This window comes from Chrysochloris asiatica, unplaced genomic scaffold (assembly GCF_000296735.1).
Source record: "Chrysochloris asiatica unplaced genomic scaffold, ChrAsi1.0 scaffold00130, whole genome shotgun sequence".
Taxonomy (NCBI): Eukaryota; Metazoa; Chordata; class Mammalia; order Afrosoricida; family Chrysochloridae; genus Chrysochloris; species Chrysochloris asiatica.
In genome coordinates, this window is record NW_006408648.1 from 2,645,628 (window position 1) to 2,672,162 (window position 26,535).

A 26,535-nucleotide genomic window follows, 5' to 3' on the forward strand; every position below is an offset into this window, starting at 1 on the left:
AATCTGCCTAATTTTCACATTATGGCACTGAAATGTTAAGTTTCACAAATTTTCATACTTCAGGTCATCTAATCTGGAATAGTCACTGAAAATTGTCTAGCTAATAATGGCCAAACCAAGTCTTTTTTTATTTTTTTAACTTTTTATTGCGAATTGGGTGTAGATTCAGAGAGCAAATCAGTTTTCCAAGCAATAATTCATACATATTTTGTTTCCTGTCATTGATTGCAATCCCCACAATATGTCACTTCCTCCTTCTGTCCTAACCCTTCTGAACTTTGTCCTTGGGCAAATGCTAGTCTTTGGATCTCAAATGGTTTACTATTCTAAGGTGTGCCTACCACCCTAGTGTTATTACTGGTCCCTGACAGACCTGTTTATTGTACAGCTGAAAACTGAGCCACACAGGTGAGTTCAGTTGTACCACAGAGGTGAACTCTGTTCCAGAACTGAAGAGAGACTAAGGCCATAGGCCGGAAGGCTCCACCAGTCTTTCTCTGACCAGTACGTGTGGTCTTTGTTATTTAGGGTTTTGTTCCACATTTATCTCCCACTCTATCCAGGACCTTCTAATGTGATCCCTAATTGATAAGAAGTTAATTTTAAACTTGTTAATTAATGGCAAAACCAAAATTTAAAACCCCTATTTCTTGTTTCAGCATTTGTTTTCTCCTTTAATAATATTTTTTGTATGTTTTAGGTAAACAGCAAATTAGGCTCTCCTTAAGAAACTCCACACAAACTGCTGCATACCACCAGTCACAATCTCCAGTGTGTCAGCACCCTCCTCACTCCCAGGGTGTTTGTTTTGTTCCTACTGATGTAGTTTCCCTCCCCCCTCATTGCCTTCTCATGCTTGCTTTAGGGTAAATGTTGACCATTTGATTCATACAGCTCAAGGAAGTCCATTACTCATGGGTGATACAATTTATTCTGTTGATGTTATTAAGTGCTGTCGAGTTGGTTCCAGCCCATAGTGATCCTGTATAGGGTTTCCGAAGAGTGGCTGGTGAGCTTGAACCACCAACCATGTGGTTCAACCAACTTTGCAGTCTAGTGCATTAACCCACAGTGCCACTCCAAGGCTCCATTTATTTTATAAGTTAATCCATTATGTGACTGAAAGGTGACTTGCAGAAATAGCTTCAAATTCAAGGAGTATTTTAGGACGATAGTCTTGGAGGTTCCTCTATTTGGTTTCACTAGTATCTATTGGCCTAGTTGGTTGGAACTTTTTTTAGGAATTTGAGTTTTGTTCTACATTATTCTTGCATTCTCTATGGCACTTTCTAATGGGTCCCTGGTCAGAAAAGCTGGAAGTGGTAGCTGAGTAACATCTAGTTCTTATGGGTTCAGCTTAGGGAAGGTTGATGTTCATGTGGGCTATTAGTGCCATGAACTAGTTTCTTCTTTGAGCCTTTTGATTGCCTTCATTCTCTTTTGGTCCATATGAGTAGAGGCCAATAGTAGTACCTAAGATGACTGCTCAAGGAGCTCTGGTAGCGTAGTGGTTACGAATCAGGCTGCAAACCTAAGGTCAGCAGTTCGAAACTACCAACTGTTCCGCGGGAGAAAGATGAGGCTTTCTGCTCCCATAAAGATTTACAGCCTTGGAAACCCTCTACAGGGTCGCTATGAGTCGGAATCGACTCCATAACACTTCAACAACAAGATGACCGCTCACAAACTTGTAAGACTCTAGGTACTATTCACCAACCTAAGTGAATAGTATGTTATCTTTGTGAACTAGGGTACAGAATGTTATCTTTGTGAACTATGTTATGCCAATTCATTATTGTCCCCTGAGACTATGGCCCCAAGGTTTGTAACCCAGTAAACCAATCCCATGGACGCCTGGTGTGGTGCTGTTGGATCAGTAGTGGACTTTGAACCACTAGGTTGGCAGTTCAAACCCACCAGCTGCTCCTCAGACACCCTATACACAGGGTCACTGTAAGTTGGACCTGAACTGCTCCCCCCTTTTGTAGTTTGTTATGTATGTGACTAAATTTGCAGCATACATAAATAGGTATGTCCATATTACTACAAATACACCTGTATGATAAACACTGGACTGTGAACCACAAGGTTGGCAGTTTGAGTCCACCAGTCACTCTGCAGAAGAAAGATGAGACAAAGATTTACAGTCTTGGAAACCCTATACAGGATGCCTATGAGTCAAAACAGACTCAAGGGCACTTTAACAACAACAACAAATACAACTACTATACACATGCATTAACTTGCAGATGTCACCCTATATGCATACATGCAGTCTATCTACCTACCTAACCATATACTTACTTTTTGGTTGTTGTAGCTTTTTGCTGGATCTGGATCCTACATATGGCTCATTGTCATCTGACTGAACATCCTTTGGACTTGAGTCAGTGAACTGCAGTATTGCCTGGTGAACCTTGGGGCTGTCAGGAGTCTACCATCTTACCTACCCACCTTGGATTCATTCACCTTTGCAGCCAGAAACCTGGTATCTGAAGATCAATTTGAGGAGAGGAGTATTGCCATATTGACAATAATAATTATTTCACCTCCATGAAAAAAGAAAACATGTGATAATCTGACCTGCACATGTGGGTCCATCTGCTCCTATAGCCATGTGAATCGTGAGTCACAAGAGGCCTACAGCCTGGCACTGACCCACAGACTTGGAACTTGCCCACTTCTACAACTGTGTAAGCCATTTAATACCCTGATAAAACCTCTGTGTGTGTGTGTGTGTGTGTGTGTGTACTGGATCACTGTGAATCTATAGGATAAGCACTGCATTGCAAACCACAAGGTCCAGCCCATCAGCTGCTCCATGGGAGAAAGATGAGGCTTTCTGCTCCCACAAAGATTTACAGCTGCAGAAACCCTATATTGTTGTTGTTAGGTTCCATCAAGTTGGTCATAGTGACCCTATGTACAACAGAATGAAACACTGCCCGGTCCTGGACCAACCTCAAATCATTGCTACACCTGAGTCCATCGCTGCCACCACTGTGATAATTCATCTCGTTGAGGGTCTTCTTCCACTTTACTAAACATTATATCCTTCTCCAGTGACTGGTCCCTCCTGATAATATGTCTGAAGTATGAGAGACAAATTTTGGCCATTCCAAGGCACACTCTTGCTGTACTTCTTCCAACACAAACTGATTTGTTCTTTGGGCAGTCCATGGTACTTTCAATATTCTCCCCCAGCAACATAACTCAAATGCATCAATTCTTCTACGGTCTTCCCTATTCATTGCCCAGCTTTCATATGTATATGAGGTTATTGACAATATCATGGCTTAGGTCAGGTACACCTTAGTCCTCAAACTGACATCATTGCTCTTCAACACTTTAAAGAGGTCTTGTGCAGCAGATTTGACTAATGTAATATGTCATCTGATTTCTTGATTACTACTTCCATGAGTGTTGATGGTTGATCCAAGCAAAATGAAGTCTTTTGATAACTTCAATCTTTTCTCCATTTATATGAATGTTGTTCATTGGTCCAGTGGTGATAATTTTTTTATTTTCTTTACATTGAGATGCAACTCATACCAAAGGCTGTGTCTTTGATCTTCATCTGTAAGTATTTTAAGTCCTCTCCACTTTCAGCAAGCAAGGTTGTAGCATCTGCATATTACAGGTTGTAAATGAATGTTCCACCAATCCTGATGCCATGTTTTTCTTCATATAATCCAGCTACTTGGATTATTTGCTCAGCATACAGGTTGAATAAGAGCATACAGGTGAAATAAGAGCATGGGGTGAATAAGAGCATACGGGTGAATAAGAGCTCAGCATACAGGTGAAAGAATACAACCCTGGAGCACACCCTTCCTCATTTTAAACCATTTGATGTTCCCTTGCTCTGTTCAAACAACTGCTTCTATCGCGGGTCCCTATGAGTCAAAACTGACTTGACAGCACTCAACAATTGTTGTTGCAAAACTGCGTATGTTATAGCATTTACCAAAATTATCCCTTTTTCTTGTGTACTTCTTAGTGTCTTTACTTACCTTGACCAAGTTGTACTGATTTCACCCATATTTGGAATTGATTTCCCCATCAACAAAAGTCACAAATGTTTATAAAAAGTGATTCTCTACTCCCTCTCCTTCCCATTTCTGGCAACCATCAAAGAAATTTGCTTTCTGTTTATGTATCTTTCTTCTTCCCATGTCTAATAAACATCAAAGAAATTTGCTTTCTATAAGTATATCTGTTTTGATTTTTTATATTAGTGTTGTTGTGTGCCGTGGAGTCGGTTCCGACTCATAGCGACCCTGTTCAGGGTTTCCGAGGCTGTAAATCTTTACGGGAGCAGAACGCCTCATCTTTCTCCCACGGAACAGCTGGTAGTTTTGAACTGCTGACCTTGTGGTTCGCAGCCCAATTCGTAACCACTACGTTACCAGAGCTCCTTTTATATTAGTGTAAGTATGTCTATTTTCCCAGGTTTTTATTTTGCTTTGTTTTGTTTACATATAACGTGACAACTACTAAGCACAATTCTATTTTTATTTCTAGAATAGCATTTCTGCCATCTTTTCTATGCATTTTATTTTTCTGATGAGTGATACTAATGCACTCATCAACAAATTCTCCAACATATTTTTCCCATGCTTCTTCTACATTGCAAATTATGAACTTTAAAAGTTTCTCTTTGGTTTCTGTTCTGAAATGAATTTTATCTTATGCGAAAACTGGATTGTCCTGCTTCTCATGGTAGACTTATTTGTCCTTTAGAAAACATAAGTCACTATCTTACAGGCAACAGATTGTTGGATTTAAAAAAAAAACAAACCAGTAACCACCATTACACATTTTATTTTGATCAAGTAATTAATTCATTTGTAAAACATTAGAAATGATGCATTTATGTTATGCTGTGCATAGGGTCGCTATGAGTCGGTACCAACTTGATGGCACCTAACAACAACATGTTACACTCTACAGCCCTTTAAGTTTATTGTTACTGCTCTTCTTACTCTTCTCTTTTCTTAATTTAACAAGATTTCTATAGAAGATGATAAAGTCTGTATTTCACTTTAAATCAAAAGATAACACACACACCCTCTAAGACTGAAATGCAACGGGAATAAATGAGCAGGCATGTAAGCTTGCTGATGACCACATTAATCTACTGGTGAGTGGAAGAGGGGGAAAGGCAGCAATGAAGAAAGGGGCTGAATTCAACCATGTTCTATAGACTCCATTGATCTGGAGACGAGTAAGAGAAGAAGGGCTGGTTGGTCCCAAGTATAGTGAGACCTGGGGACACCTGAGCCTATGGACAAGGACACAGCCACAGAGGGCTAGAGCTGAGAGTGAAGCATCCAGTTGATATGAAGTGAGGGATGATGCACAAGAACACCCAAACTTGCAGATAGTACCCATCTGACTTAGCCTCGATGGCTTGATAATTAGAATACGACTAGATAAAAATTTAAAAAAAAAGAAAAAGCAATTTTTGATAAAGGAAACAAGGGTAAATTGCTACAGTTTGATGAACTTGACCTATACTCATGGAGGTAGTAGCTCTTAATATCAACACAGAGAGAAGGAGTCTTCATATCAAATACCAGTGCTATCCCCGCTGTACACAGGGTACATAGACACAGGCAACAGACATTGGCTACCTAAAATGAGGGGGCAATAAAGGCTCGAAGTGACTGGCTTTACAAGGTTTCAAGAGGGAGTTAGTGTACCAGAGTGTGGAGGAAGCTAGAGTTCCCACTGAATAGTTTTCATCTTGTCTAGATGGATCTGATAAAAAGAGCTGGGGATAAGATTCTTCTGATTCAATAGTGAGTAACTGTTATGACTAATTGTGACTGCCAAAATTGTAAAAGTAGAAGTTTTGTAACAAAAACGAGGAGTAGTTAATCTTTCAATCTAGAAATAGAGGACCCTAGGACCATCAAGGGAGAAGCGCACAAGTGGAATGGAGATGGAGGCAGAGATGGGGACATGGAAAGAGAGTGATTGAGAACTGGCAGCCAGGAAGCAGACTTGCAGAATGTGCCCTTTGGTGGTGTAAATTATTATATATGCCTGAGTGGTAAAAAAAAAAAAAAAAAGAGCTGAAATGAATAGAGAGAAATACTGTTAACTGTTGGTACATGGAAGGGATTATAATCATTGTAATGAAACACAGTATACTATTTGTTGAATGTAAAACACATGATCTGCCCTGTAAACTTTCACTCAATTCACAATAAAAACTAAAAAAAAAAATAACACAAGTCCATAAAAAGATGATGTTATTAGTCATTGTTGTTGTTGTTGTTAAGTGCTGTTGAGTCGATGACCCACAGTGACCCTGTATAGGACTTCCAAGGAGCAGCTGATAAGCTTGAAGTGCCGTTTTCAGTTCAAACGGCTTTGCAGTCTGGTGCATTAACCCACAGAGCCACACTAAGGAATGCAAATCAAAACCACAATAAAATACTACTTCATTTCCACTAGGATAGTTATTATCAGAAAATGGAGATTAACAAGTGTTGGTGAGAATGTGGAGAACTGGAATGTTCATCTACTGCTGGTAGAAATACAAAAAGAAATATAAAAAGAAAACAGTTTCATGGTTCCTCAACAAGTTAAACATAAAATTACCATGTTGTTGTTGTTATTGTTAAGTGCCGTCGAGTCAGTTCCAACTCATAGTGACCCTGTATAGGGTTTCCAAGGGGTGTCTGGTGAGCTTGAACTGCCAATCTTATGGTTCAAATTGACTTTTCAGTCTAGCGCATTAGGCCATAGTGTCACACCAGGGCTCCTTATAACCCAGAAATTCTACTCCTAGGTATATATCTACTCCCAAAGAATTGACAGCAAGAACACAAACAGATATGTGGACACCAATATTCATTGAAGCACTATTCATAATAGCCAAAAGGTGGAAACAATCTAAATGTCCATCAACAGATGACTGGATCCACAAAATGTGGTATACACAACGGAGTATTACTCAGCCATAAAGAAACATGAAGTTCTGATACATACTATGACATGGATAAACCTTGAAAATATGCTGAATGAAATGAAATGTTACTTTAAAAAGACAAATATATACTCCCACTTATATGAAATATCTAGGATAGGTAAATGAAGAGACAGCAAACTTTACTAGTGGTTACCAGGATTGGAAAGGAGGAGGAACAGTGGTGACTCACTGGGTTCTTTTGTTGTTGTTGTTGGTGTTGTTAAGTGCTGTCGAGTCAGTTCAGACTCATAGCAACCCTGTATAGGGTTTCCAAAAGGGAGCGGGTGGGTTTGAACAGCAGACCTTGGGGTTCACAGTCCAGTGCTGATCCTAAGGCACCATGCCACATGTCAGAATCATTACTTAGGGTGTACTAAATTTCTGTTAAAGGAGATGGAAAATTATGGAAATGCAAAGTAGGGATGGTTGCATATGATGAACATAGTTAATGTTACTGAATTGTACCTGTAAATGTCTTATTATATATATTTTTACCACAATTAAAAAAAAAAGTCTTTCTAAAGCTGCCTATTTTTTCCCGTTTAAAGAATATTTTGTTTTAATTTCATCATTCATCTTTTGTAGATTTTTCCTTGATGATTTTTAAAATTCACAGACGTGATATATAAATGCATAGTAAAGTATATACATAAAATGTGGAATTTCCCTTTTATCTGCCTTCCACATTCGTCCACCCCTGGTACACCTCAGTACACAGAGGTAGCACTGCTGTTGTTAGGCACCCTTGAGTTGGTTCTGACTCATTGCAACCCTATGCATATTGTGTCAATCCATTTTGTTGATGGTCATCCTTTTTTTGCTGGCCCTCCAATTTTCCAAGCATGATGTCCTTCTCCAGGGACTGGTCCCTCCTAATAATATGTCCAAAGTTGGAGAGACAAAATCTTGCCATCCTCACTGTTAAGGAGCATTCTGATTGTACTTCTTCCAAAATAGATTTGTTTGTTCTTCTGGAGGTCCATAGTACTTTCAATATTCTTCACCAACACTATTCTTTTATGGTGCTCCTTATTCACTGTCCAACTTACACATGCATATAAGACTACTGAAAATACCATGGCTTGGGTCAAGCACACCTCATTCCTCAAACTGACATCTTTGCTCTTGAACACCTTAAAGAAGTCTTGTGCAGTAGATTTGTTTAATGCAATACATGATTTGATTTCTTGACTGCTGCTACCATTTTCATTGACTGTGGATCCAAGCAAATTGAAGTTTTTGACAATTTCAATCTTTTCTCCATTTATGATGATGTTATTTATTGGTCCAGTTGTGAGAATTTTTGTTTTCTTTACATTGAGGTGCAATAGGCTATAGTCTTTGATCATCATTACCATCATTAGTAAGAATTTCAAGCCCTCTTCACTTCCAGGGAGCAAAATTGTATCATCTGGATATCACAGGTTAGTAATGACTAATGTGACTCTTCTAATCCTGATGCCACATTGTTCTTCATACAATCCAGCTTCTTAGATCATTTGCTCAGCATACAGATTGAGTGGGTATGATGAAAGGATACAATCCTGATATGTACCTTTCCTGATTTTAAACCATTCAGTATTACCTTGTTCTAACAAGTGCCTGTTGATCTATGTACAGGTTCCTTATGAGCACAATTAAGTGTTCTGAAATACCCAGTCTTTGCAATACTATTCACAGTTTGTTATGATCCACACAGTTGAATGCCTTTGCATAGTCAATAAAGCAGAAGTAAACATCTTTTTGGTATTCTCTGCCTTCAGCCAGATCCATCTGATGTCGGCAATATCCTTGATTCCACATCTTGTTCTGAATACGGCTTGAATTTCTGGCAGCTCCATGCCAATGTACTGTTGCAATCATTTATGACTTGTCTTCAACAAAATTTTACTTGCATGTTTTTTTAATGGTATTGTTTGATGATTTCCACATTCCACTGGGTAACCTGCCTTTGGAATGGGCACAAACATGGTATCTTCCATCAGCTGACCTAGTAGCTGTCCTCCAAATTTCTTTGCATAGATGAGTGAGAGCCTCCAGTGCTACACTAGTTTGTTGAAACATTTCAATTTGTATTCCGTCAATTCCTAGAGCCTTGTTTTTTCACCACTGCCTTTACTGCTGCTTGAACTTCCTACTTCAATACGATGTGGTACCTCTTGAAAAGACTGAACATTAACCAGTTCTTTTTGGTACAATGACTCTGTATAATTCTTCCATCTTCTTTTGATGTTTCAAGCATCATTCAATACTTTGTCCATAGAATCCTTTAATATTGAAACCCAAGGCTTGACTTTTTCTTCAGTTCTCCAGCTTGAGAAATGATGAGCATGTTCTTCCTTTTTGGTTTTCTAACTCCAGGTCTTTGCATGTTTAATTATAACATTTGACTTTGCCTTCTTGAGCTGCCATTTGAATTTTTCTGTTAAGCTCTTTTACTTCATCATTTCTTCCAGTTGCTTTACCTTAAAGCACTAGTAACCATTTATATGAGAGTAGCAAAACAGTGCTGCTATTAGGAGATTATATATCAGAATACTTACCAGAAAGATGTTTACCTGTGCTTTATTGACTATGCAAAGGCTTTTGCCTGTGTGGATAATGACAAACTATGACCAACATTGCGAAATATGAGTATGAACACTTAATTGTGCTCAGGAGGAACCTGTACCAAGAGGCAGTTGTTCAAGCAGAACAAGGAAACACTGTTCTGCTTGAAATTAGGAAGGTGTTCACCAGGGTTGTATTCTTTCACCATACTTATTCAATCTGTATGCCGAGCAAATAATCTGAGAAGCTGAATTATATGAACAAAAAACATGGCATCAGGATGGGAGAGAGATGCACTAACAACCTGCGATATGCTAATGATACAACCTTGCTTGCTGAAGGTGAAGAGGACTTAAAATACTTACTGATGAAGGTCAAAGACCACAGCTTTTGGTATGGGTTACATCTCAATGTAAAGAAAAAAAAATCCTCACCACTGGACCAATAACATCAAGATTAGTGGAGAAAAGACTGAAGTTGTCAAAGACTTCATTTTATTTGGATCAACCATCAACACTCATGGAAGCAGCAGCCAAATCAAATGACATATTGCATTAGGCAAATCTACTGCACAAGACCTCTTTAAAGTATTCAAGAGCAAATATGTGAGTTTAAGGACTAAGGTGCACCTGACCCAAGCCATGATATTTTTAATAACCTCATATGCAAAAGTTGGACAGTAAATAAAGGAGACCGTAGAAGAATCGATGCATTTGAGTTATGGTGTTGGAGAAGAATATTGAAAGTACCACGGAATGTCAAAAGAACAAACAGATCTATGTTGGAAGAAGTACAGCCAGAGTGCTCCTTGGAAGCCAGGATGGCCAAACTTCGTCTCTCATACTTTGGACATATTATCAGGAGGGACCAGTCACTGGAGTATATTATTATATTTAGTAACGTGGAGGATTAGAGAAAAAGAGGAAGACCCGCAACAAGATGGATTGGCACAGTGGAGGTAGTGATGGGCTCAGGCGTAGCAACAATTGTGAGGTTGGCCCAGAACTGGGCAGTGTTTTGTTCTGCTATGCACAGGGTTGCTACAAGTAGGTACCAACTCAATGGCACCTAACAACAACTACATATATATTTAAAAATGGTTTAAAGAAAAGATGAACTCTTAAAAAAAAAGAACTCACAGGACTGGGAAAAAATGTTTAGCAAGGAAATATCAGACAAAAGATTATTCTCCAAAATGTATAGAACACGTCAACGTCTCAACGAGAAGACAAATCATTCAATTAAAAAAATGGTCAGATGCCTGGGATGGAGACAGAGACGATGACGTGGAGTTATGAAGCAGCTAGGGACTTTAGATCCAGAGAGAGAGAGGGACTGGGGGCCGAAGACTGGGGGGGATGGGGGGGTGTCGACTTTAGGGGGCGGGTTTCTGGGATATGCACTTTGGTCAGTGGATGACGCATGGAGGGGATTGGAACCATGGCAATGAAATGATATATGATGGAATGAATGTAAAACTAAAGTTCTCTCATGTAAACTATCATATAATTTACAATAAAACATTAAAAAAAAAAATGGTCAGGCAAAGACATTGACCTACCTAGCCACTGTGAGCTACAGTTAAGAATGAAGCAGCCAGCTGATCTGAAGAGGGGGGAGACGTGGGAGAACTCCCAGACTTGCAGACAGTATCCATTTAACCTAGCTTGGATGGCTTGCTGACCTGAATTTGACCAGATGTAGGTAAAGAAATATGATATAGGGAACAAATGTAAATTGCTACAACCTGATCAACTGGACCTTTGCTTATGGATGAAGTTGCTCAAAATTCCAACTGAATAAGGAAGGATTCTTCATATGAAGGTTGTCTCCTCAGAACACTGGTTTGATAGGTATAGGCAACTTAGACTTCGGCTACCAAAACTAGGGGTGGCTATAAAAGGGCGCTGTGGGTTAATGCGCCAGACTGCAAAGCTGTTTGAACTGCAAGGTCAGCAGTTCAAGCTCACCAGCTGCTCCTTGGAAACCCTATACAGGGTTGCTATGGGTTGGAATTGACTCGATGGTACTACACAACAACAACATAAAAGCACAAGGAGTCCTGGTGTGGCACTGTGGGTAAATGGGCCAGAATGCAAAGCCATTTGAACTGCAAGGTTGGCGGTTCAAGATCACCAGTCACTCCTCGGAAACCCTATACAGGGTCGCTATGGGTCAGAATGGACTTGAAGGGGCTTAACAACAAGCAACATAAAGGCACAATGAGGCTGACTTATAAGCTTTCATGACAGTAGTTAGTGTCAGAATGAGAGGAGTGAGACAGAAACCCTACTGAATAGGTTTCCTCTTGTCCACATGGGTCTGGTGATGAGGGGAATAGGATTTTATGATTCAATTGTGAGTAACTGTTTTCAGGTCTAATAACAATTGTCACTACTGTAAACATAGAAAGAAGTACAACTAAAAGGAGGGAGAAGTTAGTCTGTCATTTCAGGAACAGAGGACCCTAAGACCATTAAGAAGGAAGAATATGAGAAAAGCGAGGTATCCTAACCAGAAAAGTGGCAACACCACCACAACATCACAAAAATGGTAGCAGAGGCAATGGCATAGAGAGACAGAGTAGCAGTTGACTATAGGCCCAAGGACTGAGAACAGCAGTATGCCTGCAGGCAAGAGGCTGGCTTGCAAAATATGTCCTTTGGTCATTTAAATGAATATACGTTTACAATATGGTATGTGTATATTAAAAAAAAAAAAAGGTAATAGAGGTAAATACTGTTAGCTAAGGGTACATGGAGGGGATTGTAATCATTTCCATGATTTCCTGAATGCAAAACTGTTGATCTGCCCTGTAAACCTTCACTCACTCAATACACAATAAAGCTTTAAAAGAAAAAAAATGGGCAAAGGACATGAACTGACACTTCACCAAGGAAGACGTTCAGGTGGGCAACAAATATATAAAGAAGTGCTCAAGATCATTAGCCATTAGAGAGGTGCCAATCAAAACAACAATGCGGTATCATCTTACTCCAGCATTAATAGCAAAGTTCTAAAAAACACAAAACAACAAGGGTGTGGAGAGACTGGGATCCTCCTGCACTGCTGGTGGGAGTGTAACATGGTGCAATTACTGTGAAAAACGGTATGATGCTTTTTCAAAAAGTTGGAAATAGAAATACCGTCTCACCCAGCAATCCCTCTACTTGGTATATGTCCTCAAGAAACAAGAGCCATGACATGATTACACACATGTCACAGACCCATACTCATTGCAGCACTAATTCACAATAGCAAAAAGATGGAGACATCCTAAATGCCCATCAACAGAAGAATGGTTAAACTTTGGTACATAAACAAAATGTAGTACAACGAAACACTGAACAATAAGGATGAATCTGTGAAACACCTGACACAGCGTGGATGAACCTGGAGGACATTATGCTGAGTGAAATTAGTAAATCACAAAAGGGCAACTATTGCACTGAGACCACTGTTGTAAAAAGTTAAAAGATTTTCATGCTAAATGAAACATTCTACGATGATGGCTACAGGACAGGTGAGGGGGAGGGGACGGGAAAAAATAGTGAATGTGGGACTGATGATCTGTTCTATAAATCTTCACTCAATTCACAATAAAAAAAATTAAAAAAAAAAGGATGAACTCTGAAAGCTTTCCAATGACTTCTGTTCTGAAATGTACTTTACCTTAGACTGGGACTGGGGGGTGGGAGATGTAGAGAGCATGGGGAGGAGTTCCTAGCTTTCTGAAATCTTCAGCATCACCGTTTCCCTGCACCATGGCCTCCTTTCTGCCCTGCACTGCCACCATCGGTATTTTTAGTTTGTTTTCCTTCTTTCTTTTTTTAAAATTTCATCACATTTTCTTTCTGCAGTCATTAGCTATCCTACCTCTTTGGATACCATATCAATTTGCTTCTATTTGCTTGAGTTGTCATGTAGTGTGAAGCCTGTGTGGGTGGGTTCCTATTTCCTATAAGCTCCCTCTTTCCTTCTGATGTTGTGACAATTATTAATTACACTCAAGTTCTAGTTTTCCTCTGATGTTCACATTGTTTTGAAGCTGGTTTTCCTGGGATTTGCTGTTGTTCCTGTCTGTAATAGAAATCTCCACGATGACTTTCTCTGCTGGCTTTCCAAGTGAGTCCTCAACATAAAGGTGCTCAGAAATGTGCGCAGGGCTGTGCTGCAGCAGTTTCTTTTTTAAGATTATTATGGGCAAATCAGCTTATTTCCACTGGAAAGAGAAATATTGCAGATGATAGCCTGTCTTATACTTCATAAAAAAACATCCAGTATGGAGTCTACATAGACAGAAACACTGGCAGCACAAGGAGGGAGCTCTGCTTAAAAACACTATAAGTTCTTAAGATTTTAGAGAAATATCCAAAGTCAGTCTCCTGAATATTTTATTAAGAAATAGGAGAGATTAGGGAATATGATTACAGAAAGCTTGTAAGCCTGTCTTCAGCCTATAACGGATTGGAATATCTAAAAGGGGTTCTAGAATTTATACAGTGAAATAGGCTTCTTGTGGAGACTTTGTAGAGTATGGGGCCTTAGGTAGACCCCTGAGCCCCATCCAGAACATTCTGAAGTGGGACATTCTCACTTGAAAGGGCATGCAGACCAACTAGGAGAGGCTAGAGGAACAGAAGATACTTCTTGAAAGACCAGCATGTGGCAAAAAAAAAAAAAGGCAGACTGTTTGGCTATTACAACAAACAAGTTGTGCCTGGAAGTCATCAAGGCAAGAGAAGTCAGTCCCTTCAGGATAAACTCCCTTCCAATACTGAAACTCAAAGGGAACACTCAAAGGCTTAAAAGCTTGCTGGTGACCATGTTGGTCTACTTGTGAGTGGAAGTAGAGGAAAGGCAGTAATGAAGACATGGGCTGAGTCTGACCATGTCCCGTAGACTCCTGTCAACCTTGAGATGAGAGAGAGAAGAGGAAGGGCTGGTTGGTCTGAAGTTTGGAGAGACTTGGGAACTCCTACACCCATGGGAATTGACCTAGCTACTGAGGGCTAGAGCTGAGAGTGAAGTGTCCAGGATTTAGTTTCAGAGCGAGTGGATAGGGTAGAATCCCCACTGAGTAGTTTTCATCTTGTTTACATGGGTCTGGTGAAAGAAGACGGGGATAGGATTCTTCTGATTCAATAGTGAGTAACTGTTATCATGACTATTTGTGATTGTCACAACTGTAAAGCTAGAAGATGTATACTACAAAGGAGGGGAGTAGTTTGTCTTACATTCCAGGAACAGAGGACCCTAGGACTATGAACAGGGAAGAACATGAGCGGAACATGGGATCCTAACCAGAGAAGTAGCAACACCAGAGTCAGAGGCATGGAGACATAGAGCAGCTGAGGACACTAGACTCTTGGAAAGAGAAAGGCTATGTACTGGCAGGCAGGAGGCTAGCTTGCAAAATGTGCCCTTTGGTATTTTGATCAATTATATATTCCTGTATGTTTTGTGTACTACAACAACAACAAAGAGAATAGAGGCAAATACTGTTAATCGATGGTGCATGGAGGGGATCATAATCATTGCAATGAAACAATATATGATTGGTTGAATGAAACACTGATGTACTGACACGTAAACTATCACTCAAGTCACATTAAAAGCTTAAAATAAAAAAAATTTTTAAAAAATGAAAGAAAGAAAGTAGGAGAGAGTGGTAGTGAGGAGCGTCATGAAGAGGTAAATGATGAAGACCAAAATACAAAAATGGGATTTCGAAAGTTATCATTGGGGCGGGGGTGAAAGTTAGAAGCTATGACAAAGACTATTTTTTCTCTCACCTCTTCTCCTGAACCAGTCTTGTCATTTCAGACCCAGACCCAGATCGATACTAAGAAAAGAACAGAAATGAGACTGGTTTTGCTGTCTCCCTTTTTAGATAAGGGAGTTCAAGAAACAGATCTGGAAGAAAAGGCTGCCTATAAGCATTCCTAATTGAACAATTGTAGGTACATGATGTGTAACTGAACGTACATATGCTGAAGATGGTCTATAACCAGTTCAATAGTTAATCTTTGTAGGGCAGTCCTTTACTCATTTGAATTCTCACAGTCAATCACAGACCATGTCCAATCATGTTAATTATAAGAGTATGTTGTTGTTAAGTGCAGTCAAATCGGTTCCAATTCATAGCGTTTCTGAGGAACAGCTGGTGGGTTTGAACCTCCAACCTTGCAGTTAGCAGGCCAGTGCTTATCCTACAGTGCCAAGTTGGGCTTTAAAAATTTAATGAAAAATAGCATTATCATTTAACTCCATCTTTCCACAAACTTTTAGTAGTTTCCTCATATTTGAAAGTGTCTCTGGTATTACCACAGTTCTATGTTAACCCTGTACAGGGTCGCTATGGGTCGGAACCGACTCAACGGCACTTAACAACAACAACAACATGTTTACACTACAGATATCTAGAAATCGAAATTCTTTCCTAAATCATTTTAAACTGCCATAGTTCTCAATACCAACACTCACATAACTAGAAAGAGATTTTATCCTAATAGACAAATATCATGGGTCCAAAAAACTCATGAAGAAAAATAACAGTTTACTCACAGCTCATTACAGATGAATAGCATTTTTTAAATTGAGATATGTCACATACAATAAAATTTATTCCTTTAACGTATACAATTCGGTAATTTAAAAAATTCATAAGATTATATAATTATCACCATTGTCAAATTCCAGAATATTTTCATCACCCCAAAAAGAAACCCTGTGATCTTAAGCAGTTGTTCCTCAATTTCTCCACTCTCCCCAGGCCCTGGTAACCACTTTATCTACTTTCTGTGTCTATGGATTTATCTATCCTAAACATTTTATATAGAAGGAATCATGCTGTATGTGGCCTTTTGTGTCTGACTTATTTCACTTAAAATAATCTTACCAACATTCATTTACACTGTAGCATGGATCAGTACTTCATTCTTTTTATGGAGAAATAATATTCCAGTGTCTGGATATTATTTTGTTTAGCCAAAAATGGCATTTATAAAATTAAACTTCTGCTACCAGTGTTAACTGGAGTCCTGGTGTGGCACTGTAGGATAAGCATTGGGCTGCAAAGTTGGTTTGAACTACAAGTCTGGCAGTTCAAACCCACCAGTAACTCCTTGGAAATCCTGTAGATTTACTGCATCAGAAGCACTATACAGAACCAACTCGATGGCACACAACCACCCCTATAGCCTATTAAGTGTGCAACAGCATTATGAAAAAGTTTGAAATATTGCAAGAATTACCGAAATCAACACAGAGACATGAAGTGAGTACATACTATTGGAAAAATGGCAATGACTTGACACAAGACTGCTACAAACCTTTAATATGGAAAAAGCCCAATATCTATGAAGGGCAATAAACCAAGTTATGTGTTTATTAAGAAACTGAAAACTGGAATACAAAAAGAGAAGAATGAATCAGTCATAGTGAGAGAATAGCAGAAATAAGAGAAATAAAAGATGGGTTTTCTACAATGCTCCAGTGTCTGATTTAAGATGATTCCTAGAGCCCAGCTGCATTCCTGCCCTTGGATTCTATGGGATACCATGTATACTTATAATAAATCCCTCTCATTATTTAAGTTAGTTAAGGAAGTTTGTTGTCTGCAAAGTCCTACTGCAATCATCTGCCCAATAAGATTTTAATCTCCTAACAGCAAGGACTCAATCTCCACAGAACCCATTTCAGTGACCCAAGTACATACTTGATTCAATGATCACCTGTAGAATCATTTGAAAACTATGAAAAACGCACAAGATACTCTTCGATGACTATGTAGAGGAAACAAAGGATCTGTGTCCACTGTATTAAACAAAAGCTACATTATTGTGTAACTCTGTACCTCTTTTTGCCTAAAGTTGTTTAATTTCCTCAGAAACGAAGCTATTGTTTTTTTTTTTTTCTTTTTGTATCAATTACACTATAATATTAAAGAATACTATTTCTGTGGATAGAAACAGAAATGAGTAGCTGAGCCCCCTGGATTCATTTTCTTCCCTTATGAACAGGATATATTGCCAAACACTACCATCAAAATTACTGCTATCTGTAATTGAATAGTGCTTCATGTGTGCAATTAGTATAGAATGTGGGTTGAATAGGCAATGAAACCCTCATTAACCAGACTACACCCGGTGCTGTTTTGATAAGTATGCTTTGCCCCAACCCCCCTCTGAGGGGTCTACTGCCATCACTGACCTTTGCAATGCTAATTAACTACATATTCCTGGGAGTCTTCAGTTCACTAAGCAGACACTCTAGATTGTTCAAGAATAGAAGTCTAGAAATTAACATTTTAGTATACTATGAGGCAAAATTTCAAAACTTGAAACAAATCCGAAAGAGATATGGCTGCTTCAACATAACTTAATGGTGGAGTTGGTTCTAACTCATAGCGACCCTGTATAGGGTTTCTGAGACTATAAATCAGTCGGGAGCAGAAAGCCTCATCCTTCCCCCATGGAACAACTGGTAGTTTCAAACTGCTGACCTTGAAGTTAGCACCTGACTCGTCTGCTACCAGAGCTTCTTAACATAGCTTAGTAGCACTTTTTTATTTTTGTTTAACTTTATGGCAATAGAAATCAATAATAACAACAAATCTCAGGACCTACCTCCAGTAAGGCTCCAGTCTGGAAGAATTTCAAAGGCTTTTCAATTGAATAATAAAGGCTATGATAGCTACCCTTAGTCAAGTATGCTCTGACCAGACCAACTGCTATCACCAGCCACCTAAGGAAAAGAGGAAAAGAAAAATATCAAGCACAGAAAAAAACAACCAAAGAAAAAAAAAGGCAGGTAAGTGCGGTTTAAGATATAGAAAGACATGGCAATTCACATTGCTAAAATACTAGTATAAGTTTGTTTCACTGTTTTCCCCAAACATTGGAAGTAAAATTCAGAATTGGTATCCTAGATTTATTGACTATTGCGTGCAAGAGCCAGGCTGTAGGGCACAGATGCTGCACCACCACCAGTACCCAACCAAGAGTGTGCCGCAAGCGCGTGATGGCACCTCACCTAGCTAGAGCTCAGTGTTTTGGAAACCTTGCCTCCTCAGAACAATGCCAAAGTGAAGGGAATAAGGTGAAGTGATCTTTGGACAATGCCGGAAAGTCTAAGACAAGAGAAAAAAACTGTTAAAGAAAAAATTTAAATAGCCTGAGTGGTTAAAGGGTCTTTAATAATAATGGTGGTGGTGGTGGTGGCTGTGTGCCGCCAAGTTGGTTCCAACTCATAGAGGCCCTGTGTAGGGTTTCCGAGGTTGTAAATCTTATAGGAGCAGAAAGCCTCATCTTTTTTCTGAGGAGCAGCTGGTGGATTCAAACTGTTGACCTTGTGTTTAGCAGCCCAGCATGTATCAACTATACATTACCAGGGCTCCTTTTAAGAATAAAGAGGTAGAGAAAAAATGTTTTAAGATGTGTAATGTTTAAGCAACTCACTGGAACATGGCCATATCTTCAAATCTATCTTTTTAAATTGCAAATGAAATAAGAAGAAAGGGGGTTTTGTTTAGCAGAATTCTCCAAACTCAGGATAAAAAAAAAGCTAAATCAACACAAAACACAAAACAAACCACTTAGGCTTATAGCTGCGAATGCTAACATTTCTGCTCTACTGCTTTTCTCAAAAACAGATTTCTTAAGCCCTTCGATATTTTAAAATCTGTTATGCACCATGATAAAACAAATGGACCTAATTTCAAGGTATGTCACCTTGAAGGACACAATGAATTTACCTAAGTGTACAATCTCAATGGGGGGTGGGGGTGAGGAGAGCACTGTGGCTGTGTAGGACAAGCTCTGGAGTACAAACCACAAGCTCTGTAGTTCAAGCCCACCAGCTGCTCCATGGGAGAAAGATGAGGCTTGCTGTTCACACAAAGATTTACAACATTGGAAACCCTATACAGCAGGGGTGGGGAACGTCAGGCCCATGGGCCATATAAGGCTCAAGAAATCATTTTGTCTGGTCCTGTCAAAGCAACCACAGTTCCAGTCATTATATTGTTGTTGTTGTTAAATGCTGTTGAGATCACATTAGGGTGAGGTAATTAAATGTTTGACCAAATATGGCAAGTTAATTTTTTTTTTTTTTTTTTTTTTAGCAAGTTAATTTTTAAGTTGATAATTTTGCACGGTCTGTGAATGATGTTATACATTTTGGCAGAAAAAAGGTTACCCACCCCCTGCTATACAGGGCCACTATGAGTTGTAACCAACTTGATGGCACCACAACACAATCTCAATGAGAAAATAGGGTAGGTGGTCTATGTTTCTTCCAGAAAATATACAAGAACCTCAAAAATATAGTTTGTGAGAGAAATGGATTCTTTAAGAAAATAAGACATTTCATTTTAACCTGTTGTCAGTTGCTGTAGAGTCAGCTCAAATTCATGACAACCTCATGTGTGAGAGTAAAACTGAGTTTTCATTGGTTGACTTTGTTTTAGAAGCAGAATACCAGGTCTTTCTTTCAAGGTGCTTGTGGGTGGACTTGAACCTCTAACCTTTTGGTCAACAGCTCAAGGTGTTAACCATTTACACCAACCTGGCAAAAATCCCATTAGAAATGTAGAAAAAGCTGATTTTACACTCATAATCTCAATTTCTCTTCCTGATTTAAGACCGCTCATTACCCTTTACCATTTCTATGTTCATTGCTCAGAAAGATGAGGCTTTCTACTCCGGTAATGATTTACAGCCTCGGAAACCCTGTACAGGGTCTCTATGAGTCAGAACCAACTCCACAGCATATCATGCCATTGCAGCCGCTGCCCTTATCCAATGGACAAAGTCTCTCTCTAGTCCAATGCTCTCGTCAATGCCCTGGCTAAGACAATAAGAATGTTCCATAAAAGTATCACAGATTCTTGAATGTTCTTTATCAGTCTATGTGACAATTTATGTGAATAAAAAAAACAACAACTTGTCTCTGTAGTACTTCTTCTTTGGCCTCTGAGTCAAGAGAAAGAGGTTTTAGATCCAGATCTACTACTAACAAGTTCTAAATCCTCCAACAAGTCAAATAAGTCACAACTTCTGAGACTATGTTTCAACACTATGGTTTCTAATACTACCTACCGGTGTGTATGAGAAATGCAAAGTGACGCAATTTTATAAATTATAAAATATAAAAATGCAAAATTATAAATAAGTGACATTACCATTTGTGTTTAAAAAGGCCAAAGGAAGGGAAGAATGTATACACATATTTGTTTATGACAGCATCTGAAAAAAATAAAACCAAGCCCATTGCTGTGGAGTTGATTACAATTCAAAGCAACCTGGTAAGACAGGGTAGAATTTCTCCACAGGGTTTTAGAGGCTGTAAATCTTTACAGAAGCAGACTGCCTCATCTTTTTCCCCAAGAAAGGCTGGTGGGTTAGCAGTCCAGCACTTAGACACAGCATTGCCAGTACTTCTAATTTGCACCTGAAGGATACCAAAATTTGCTGTCTCTTTGGAGGGGGTGTGGATGGAAGGAAAGAGTGAAAGGGATGATTTCTCACTCTGCCCTTGTGTATATTTTGGATTTTGAACACTGACAATGTATTGCTGTAAAGTGATGTCAAGTCGATTTCGACTCATAGTTGTTAGAAGTCCAGTGCTTACCCTACAGTGCCACACTAGCCAATGCCTTTTAAAAAGAAATAAACTGGATGCTTCCTATACAGCTTTCAATTTTTCTGTATGTTTGAAATTTTTCATAATAAAATGTTAGGGAAAACCTTTTCTTTTCTTTTGACAAATGCAATTTAAAAATACATGACAAAATCATCTGACCCAGTGAACTTCCACTGTTAAAACCACCAGATCAAAGAATTGCAAAGCTGGAGGAACCTTGGAGCTCACGTAACCCCAATTCTTTAGTTTTACAGATGAAAAATGGAGGCCTTAAAAAAAGAGTGATCTATCCAAGGTCACACAACTAGTGTCAGAACTAAAACAAACATTAGTTCTAGTTGGGATGGAACTGGACTGAAAGGAGGGGGAAACAAGACAGGTAAAGCCCGAGTCAAGGGTCTGCCCCCTTCTTCTTCCCTGTAACTTTGCCTTCCATCCTCAAAAGTCTAAACTCACTTGATCTCAGCTCTGTTCATGGAACTGGTCAAAAACTTTGATTACTTTCTGATAAAAACTCAGCCTGGATTTTGAAAAGAGCCGCCCAAATAATGGTCACTCTGCAGCCACAGCTTCCTCCACACCATTCGTGGCTGGCCGCCTGGGCTCGCCCCCTCCGCGCTGCAGGATCGCGCGGCACACCGCCCCTCAGACCTGGTCCTGTGGGGACCAGCCCACAGTCCTCCCAAGACCCTCTGAACCAGCGCCTGGGCAGCCTTTCCCGCGCCCCCTCTGAGCCCGCATCTCTCTCCCCCAACTGAACTCCAAGCCCAGGGCAGACCTGGTGTCCCGGAACTTGGCTCGGCCCCCCACTCCGGGCGGAGCTCCAGGGCAAGGGCCAGGGCCGATTCAACACTCAACCACTCTCGTGGCCCGGTGCCCGGGGCCCGGACTCCGACCGCCAGGGATGCACTGCACGAAGAGGGCCGAGAAGCTTCTCCGGTCGCACGCAGAGCCCCCTCCCTGGCCAAGCTGGCTGCCCGCCTCCCTAGTCCCCGTGCCTCAGCCTCACCCAGCCGTCATGACCACATTGTAGATGACCAGGTACGCCGTGGCCAGAGGCCCCGGGCCCTTCTTTTTCCGCGTGCCGCTGGCTTCGCCGGACCCAGACCGGCTACCGCTACCCCCATTCCCTTTCGTCGCTGCAGTCGCCGCCGCTGCCGCCATGTCAAGCGCCCGTAGCCGGTTCTCCATGCGTGAGCATCACCGACCTGACTGGGCAAGGCGAGGGGGCGGAGGGAGAGACGAGGGGGAGGCGGGGCCCACGCCGAGGGGCGGAGTTAGGGACAGCGCCAACGGCGGTTGCCATCTTGGTTAAGGGCAAAGATGCTGCTGGCGCTCCGGGTCCCTCAATTCGTCTCAATTTCTGCTGCTTTCATGGATCTGCGTAATCACCGCCTGCCTCTTTTACGCTGCTAGTAATAACCTACGTCGCCATCTTGGGTTGGGTCAGTGTCGCTATTTGGAATACGAATATTTGGATGCTGCCGTCCTTCCTGATTATTCAGTTCCCGTAACTACCTCCTTCAAGTTGTTCAAGACAGTTTTCCTTTCGCACGCCCTCATCTTGGCTTCTCCGAACGGCCCTATCTTCACCCCTATGCGCACGCGTAGGTAACCTGCCATTTTGGATCAGGGCATTTGACGCCGACTTCGCTTCCCATAAACCATGGAGCCTGGTAGCAACCCCTTTTGGCTGTGTTCTCTCTCTTACTTAACCCGTGTCTGTATTGAAGATTTAGTGTGCGAAGATTTCTTGCTTGCTTTTTAGTTTTAAGTTATTAGCGTTGTGGAGGAGGTCAACGAAAAGTGTGCCCTTTTAACTACCTGATTAAAATCTCCCATGTAGGCTAGGATGAATGTTTCTGTGAAGACTAGGAGATTCTGAACCTGGTGCTGCTGTGTGTGTTCCAGCCAGAAGCCGCGTTTGTGCTCGCTAGTTTAGAGGGGGAACGCGGCAAAGAAGGTGGTCAACTAGGGGTGGGATGTAGAGCAATGGCTCAGAATGGCCAAACGGACATAGAAGGGTGCAGGCTTCGATTTTTTTTTTTTTTTTTTTTTTGTAAAGTGTCTCCTGGGGAAAAACTGGAACAGCGTGTGGAACCTGCTTCAACTAGCTGAACCCACTTTCCATTCAATGCAATGTTCTAGGGTTTTCTTTGTCTGAGTGCCACAGTCAAATTTCACAGACTCAAACATCTTCGTAAATTAACACATATGTGCTGGTACAAAAGATTTACTTATTAACTCCAACAAGTATTTATGGAGCGTCTGCACAAGAGGGACAGCACTAAAGAAAAGATTTAAGGCCCTTGATCTCATGTAGTTTATATTAGGATTTAGAGGGAGTCAGGAAAGTAAATATTTATTTCCCTGTTGCTAGCTGTCCTACAGTCTCCACAACTCACAGAGACCCCTCATACACAAGAGAATCTGACCATTGAGATCCATAGGGTTTTCATCGGCTAATTTCTGAAGGAGATGTCAGATCTTTCTTCCTAGTGTCTTAGTGTGGAAGCTCAGCTAAAACCTGTTAAGCAGCACAATACACAAATCTTCGCTGAAAGATGGGTGGTGCTGCACATGAGGGTACTGGCCGGAATCAAACACAGGTCTCCCACATGGAAGTTGAGAATTCTCCCATCAGTCCCCCACTAACCTCCAATGACTCATGGGTATAGATAGTATTTTAAACTATGAGATCTCTAGAAATTAAGAAGATGTAGGAACCAAACAATTCTAGTGGGTTTCAGCATTTATCATATATTGTGTAGGGATTCTTTTTTTGTTAATTTCCTAGTAGAGGAAGTTGGTGTACCTGATAACACAGACTACAGTCAAAAACATGGCAAAAAAAATTGAGAATTTTGCAAAGTAGATAATCACTCATCTAAATACTGTTTTTATTCATTTAATTTAAAAAAAATAATAATGACTTACTTGATGGGAAAGGAGGAGGAGGCAGGAATACTAAAAGCTGTTAGTTGGAAATCCATTTAAAATTCTGTGTGTCTTCTCAAAGTCATTTTTTTGTAGTTTGTGGATCATAACAAACTATGTATAACACTGCAAATAATGCGTTTTCCAGAACACTTAATCTTGCTTATGTGGAACCTATACATACACCAAGAGGCAGTCATTAAAACTGTACAAGAGGATACTGAATAGTTTAAAATCAGGAAAGGTATGTGTCAGGGTTGTATCCTTTCACCATATTTACTCAATCTGTTTGCTGAGCAATTAATCCAAGAAGTTTGATTGTATGAAGAGGAATGTGGCATCAAGGTTGGCAGAAGAAGACTCATTAGCAATCTGCAATATGCAGATGATACAACCTTATTTGCTGGAAGAACTTGAAATACTTACTGATGAAGATCAAAGACTTGAAATACTGATGAAGATCAAAGCCTCCAGTGTAGATTGCACCTCAGTGTAAAGAAAACAAAACTCCTCAAAACTGGACCAAATAAATAGAATGATAAGTGGAGAAAAGATTGAAGATATCAAAATTTTCAATTTGCTTGGATTGTCAGTGTTCATGGAAGCAGCAGTCATAAAATCAAGTAACATATTGTATTAGGCAAATCTGCTGCACAAGACCTCTTTAAAGTGTTCAAGAGTAAAGATGTCAGCTTGAGGACTAAGGTACACCTGACACAGCCATGGTATTTTTAATAGCCTCCTATGCATGTGAAAGTTGTATAATTAATAAGGAAGACTGTAGAAGAATCGATGCATTCGAATGATGGTGTTGGAGAATATTGAAAGTACTATGGACTGCCAGAAGAACAAACAAATCTGTATTGGAAGTACATCTAGAATGTTCCTGAGAAGTGAGGATGGTGAGACTTCAGCTCTTCTACTTTGGACATGTTGTCAGGAGGGATTAGTCTCTGAGAAGGAAACCATACTTTGAAAAGTGGTGGTTGTTAAGTACCGTGGAGTCGGTTCCGACTCATAGTGACCCTGCACAGGGTTTCTGAGGCTGTAAATCTTTATGGGAGCAGAAAGCCTCATCTTTCTCCCACGGAGCGGCTGGTAGTTTCGAACTGCTGACCTTGAGGTTCACAGCCCAATTCGTAACCACTACACTACCAGAGAGTCAGTGAAAAAAAGAAAGATCTCCAATGAGATGGAGTGACACAGTTGCAGCAACAATGGGCTCAAACATAAGGACAATTGTAAGAATGACACAGGATGGGGCAGTGTTTTGTTGTGCATAGACTTGCTATGAATTGGAACCAAGTAAATGTCACCTAACAACAACAATCTCACAGTCACTGAGATTCAACTCCACAATCTACTCTCTATTAGCCTGATCTTGCAAATGATGCAGTCATTTTTCCAAGATAGAAATTTTTTTTCACATCTACTCTCTTCCCCACCCTCTTAGAACATTTAAATGACATTTAACTGATAAAATAAAAAACACCTAATATGACCTATCAGTCCTGTTGTAGAGCTATAGGAAAAGGACTAGATTACTAAACACAGGTTAACAGTTCAAACCCACCAGGCGCTCCTTGGAAATCCTATACAGGGTTTCTGTGAGTCTGAACCAACTAGATGGCATTTAACAACAACATACTAATCTGCCTGTCTTTCCCCTACCCACCTCCTTGGCCTCGCTTCCTAGCCCTACTGGATTTATCTCCTGCCTTCCAGTGAGTAATGCTTAGTGAGTTCAAAGGGACTTTGTACAGGCTCTAACCTCTGCCTAGAAGTCTCCATCCCTGCCTTTCTCATTGTGATGAAAATTCTGCCATCACTCCAAGGAAGATTTCCCTGAACTTCTAGAATGAATCACTCTCCCTGCTATGGTCTCCTAGTACCATATACTTCTCATGATACATACCATGGTGAATTTACATTTATTTGTGTGAATTCTCTATCCTACAAAAATCCTCACAATTAGACCAGTAAACAACATTATGCAAAATGGAGAAAAGATTGAAGCTGTCAAGGATTTCATTTTATTTGTATCGACAATCAGTGCTCATGGAAGATGTCATTTGGGGGACTAAGGTGCACCTGACCCAAGCCCAGGTATTTTCAGCTGCCTCATACATATGTGAAGGTTGGACAGTGAATAAGGAAGACTGGAAAATAATTGATGTATTTGAATTATGATGTCGGTGAAGAATATTGAAATAACCATGGTATGCCAGAAGAACAAGCATCTGTATTGGAAGAAGTACAGCCAGAACACACTTAGAAGTGAGGGTGGCATGGTTTCATCTTACGTACTTTGGATATCATACTTGGTAAAGTAGAAAGTCAGTGAAAAGGGGAAGATCATCAAGGAGATGGATTAGCACAGTGCCTGAAACAATGGGCTCAAACATAGAATTGTGAGGATG

General features: G+C 40.2%; 1 protein-coding gene across 1 annotated transcript in view; it reads right to left on the reverse strand.

The window, feature by feature from the left end:
- The window catches only part of PTPLB (protein tyrosine phosphatase-like (proline instead of catalytic arginine), member b), a 127,972-nt gene extending 105,630 nt beyond the window's left edge, over positions 1-22,342 (reverse strand). Inside the window, exons 1-2 of the mRNA XM_006869363.1 lie at positions 22,188-22,342; positions 18,163-18,280 (exon numbers count right to left, since the gene is read on the reverse strand). Of these exons, the coding sequence (XP_006869425.1) occupies positions 18,163-18,280; positions 22,188-22,342 (273 nt within the window). The remainder of the gene's footprint in view (positions 1-18,162; positions 18,281-22,187) is intronic.
- Positions 22,343-26,535: the final 4,193 nt, after the last annotated feature.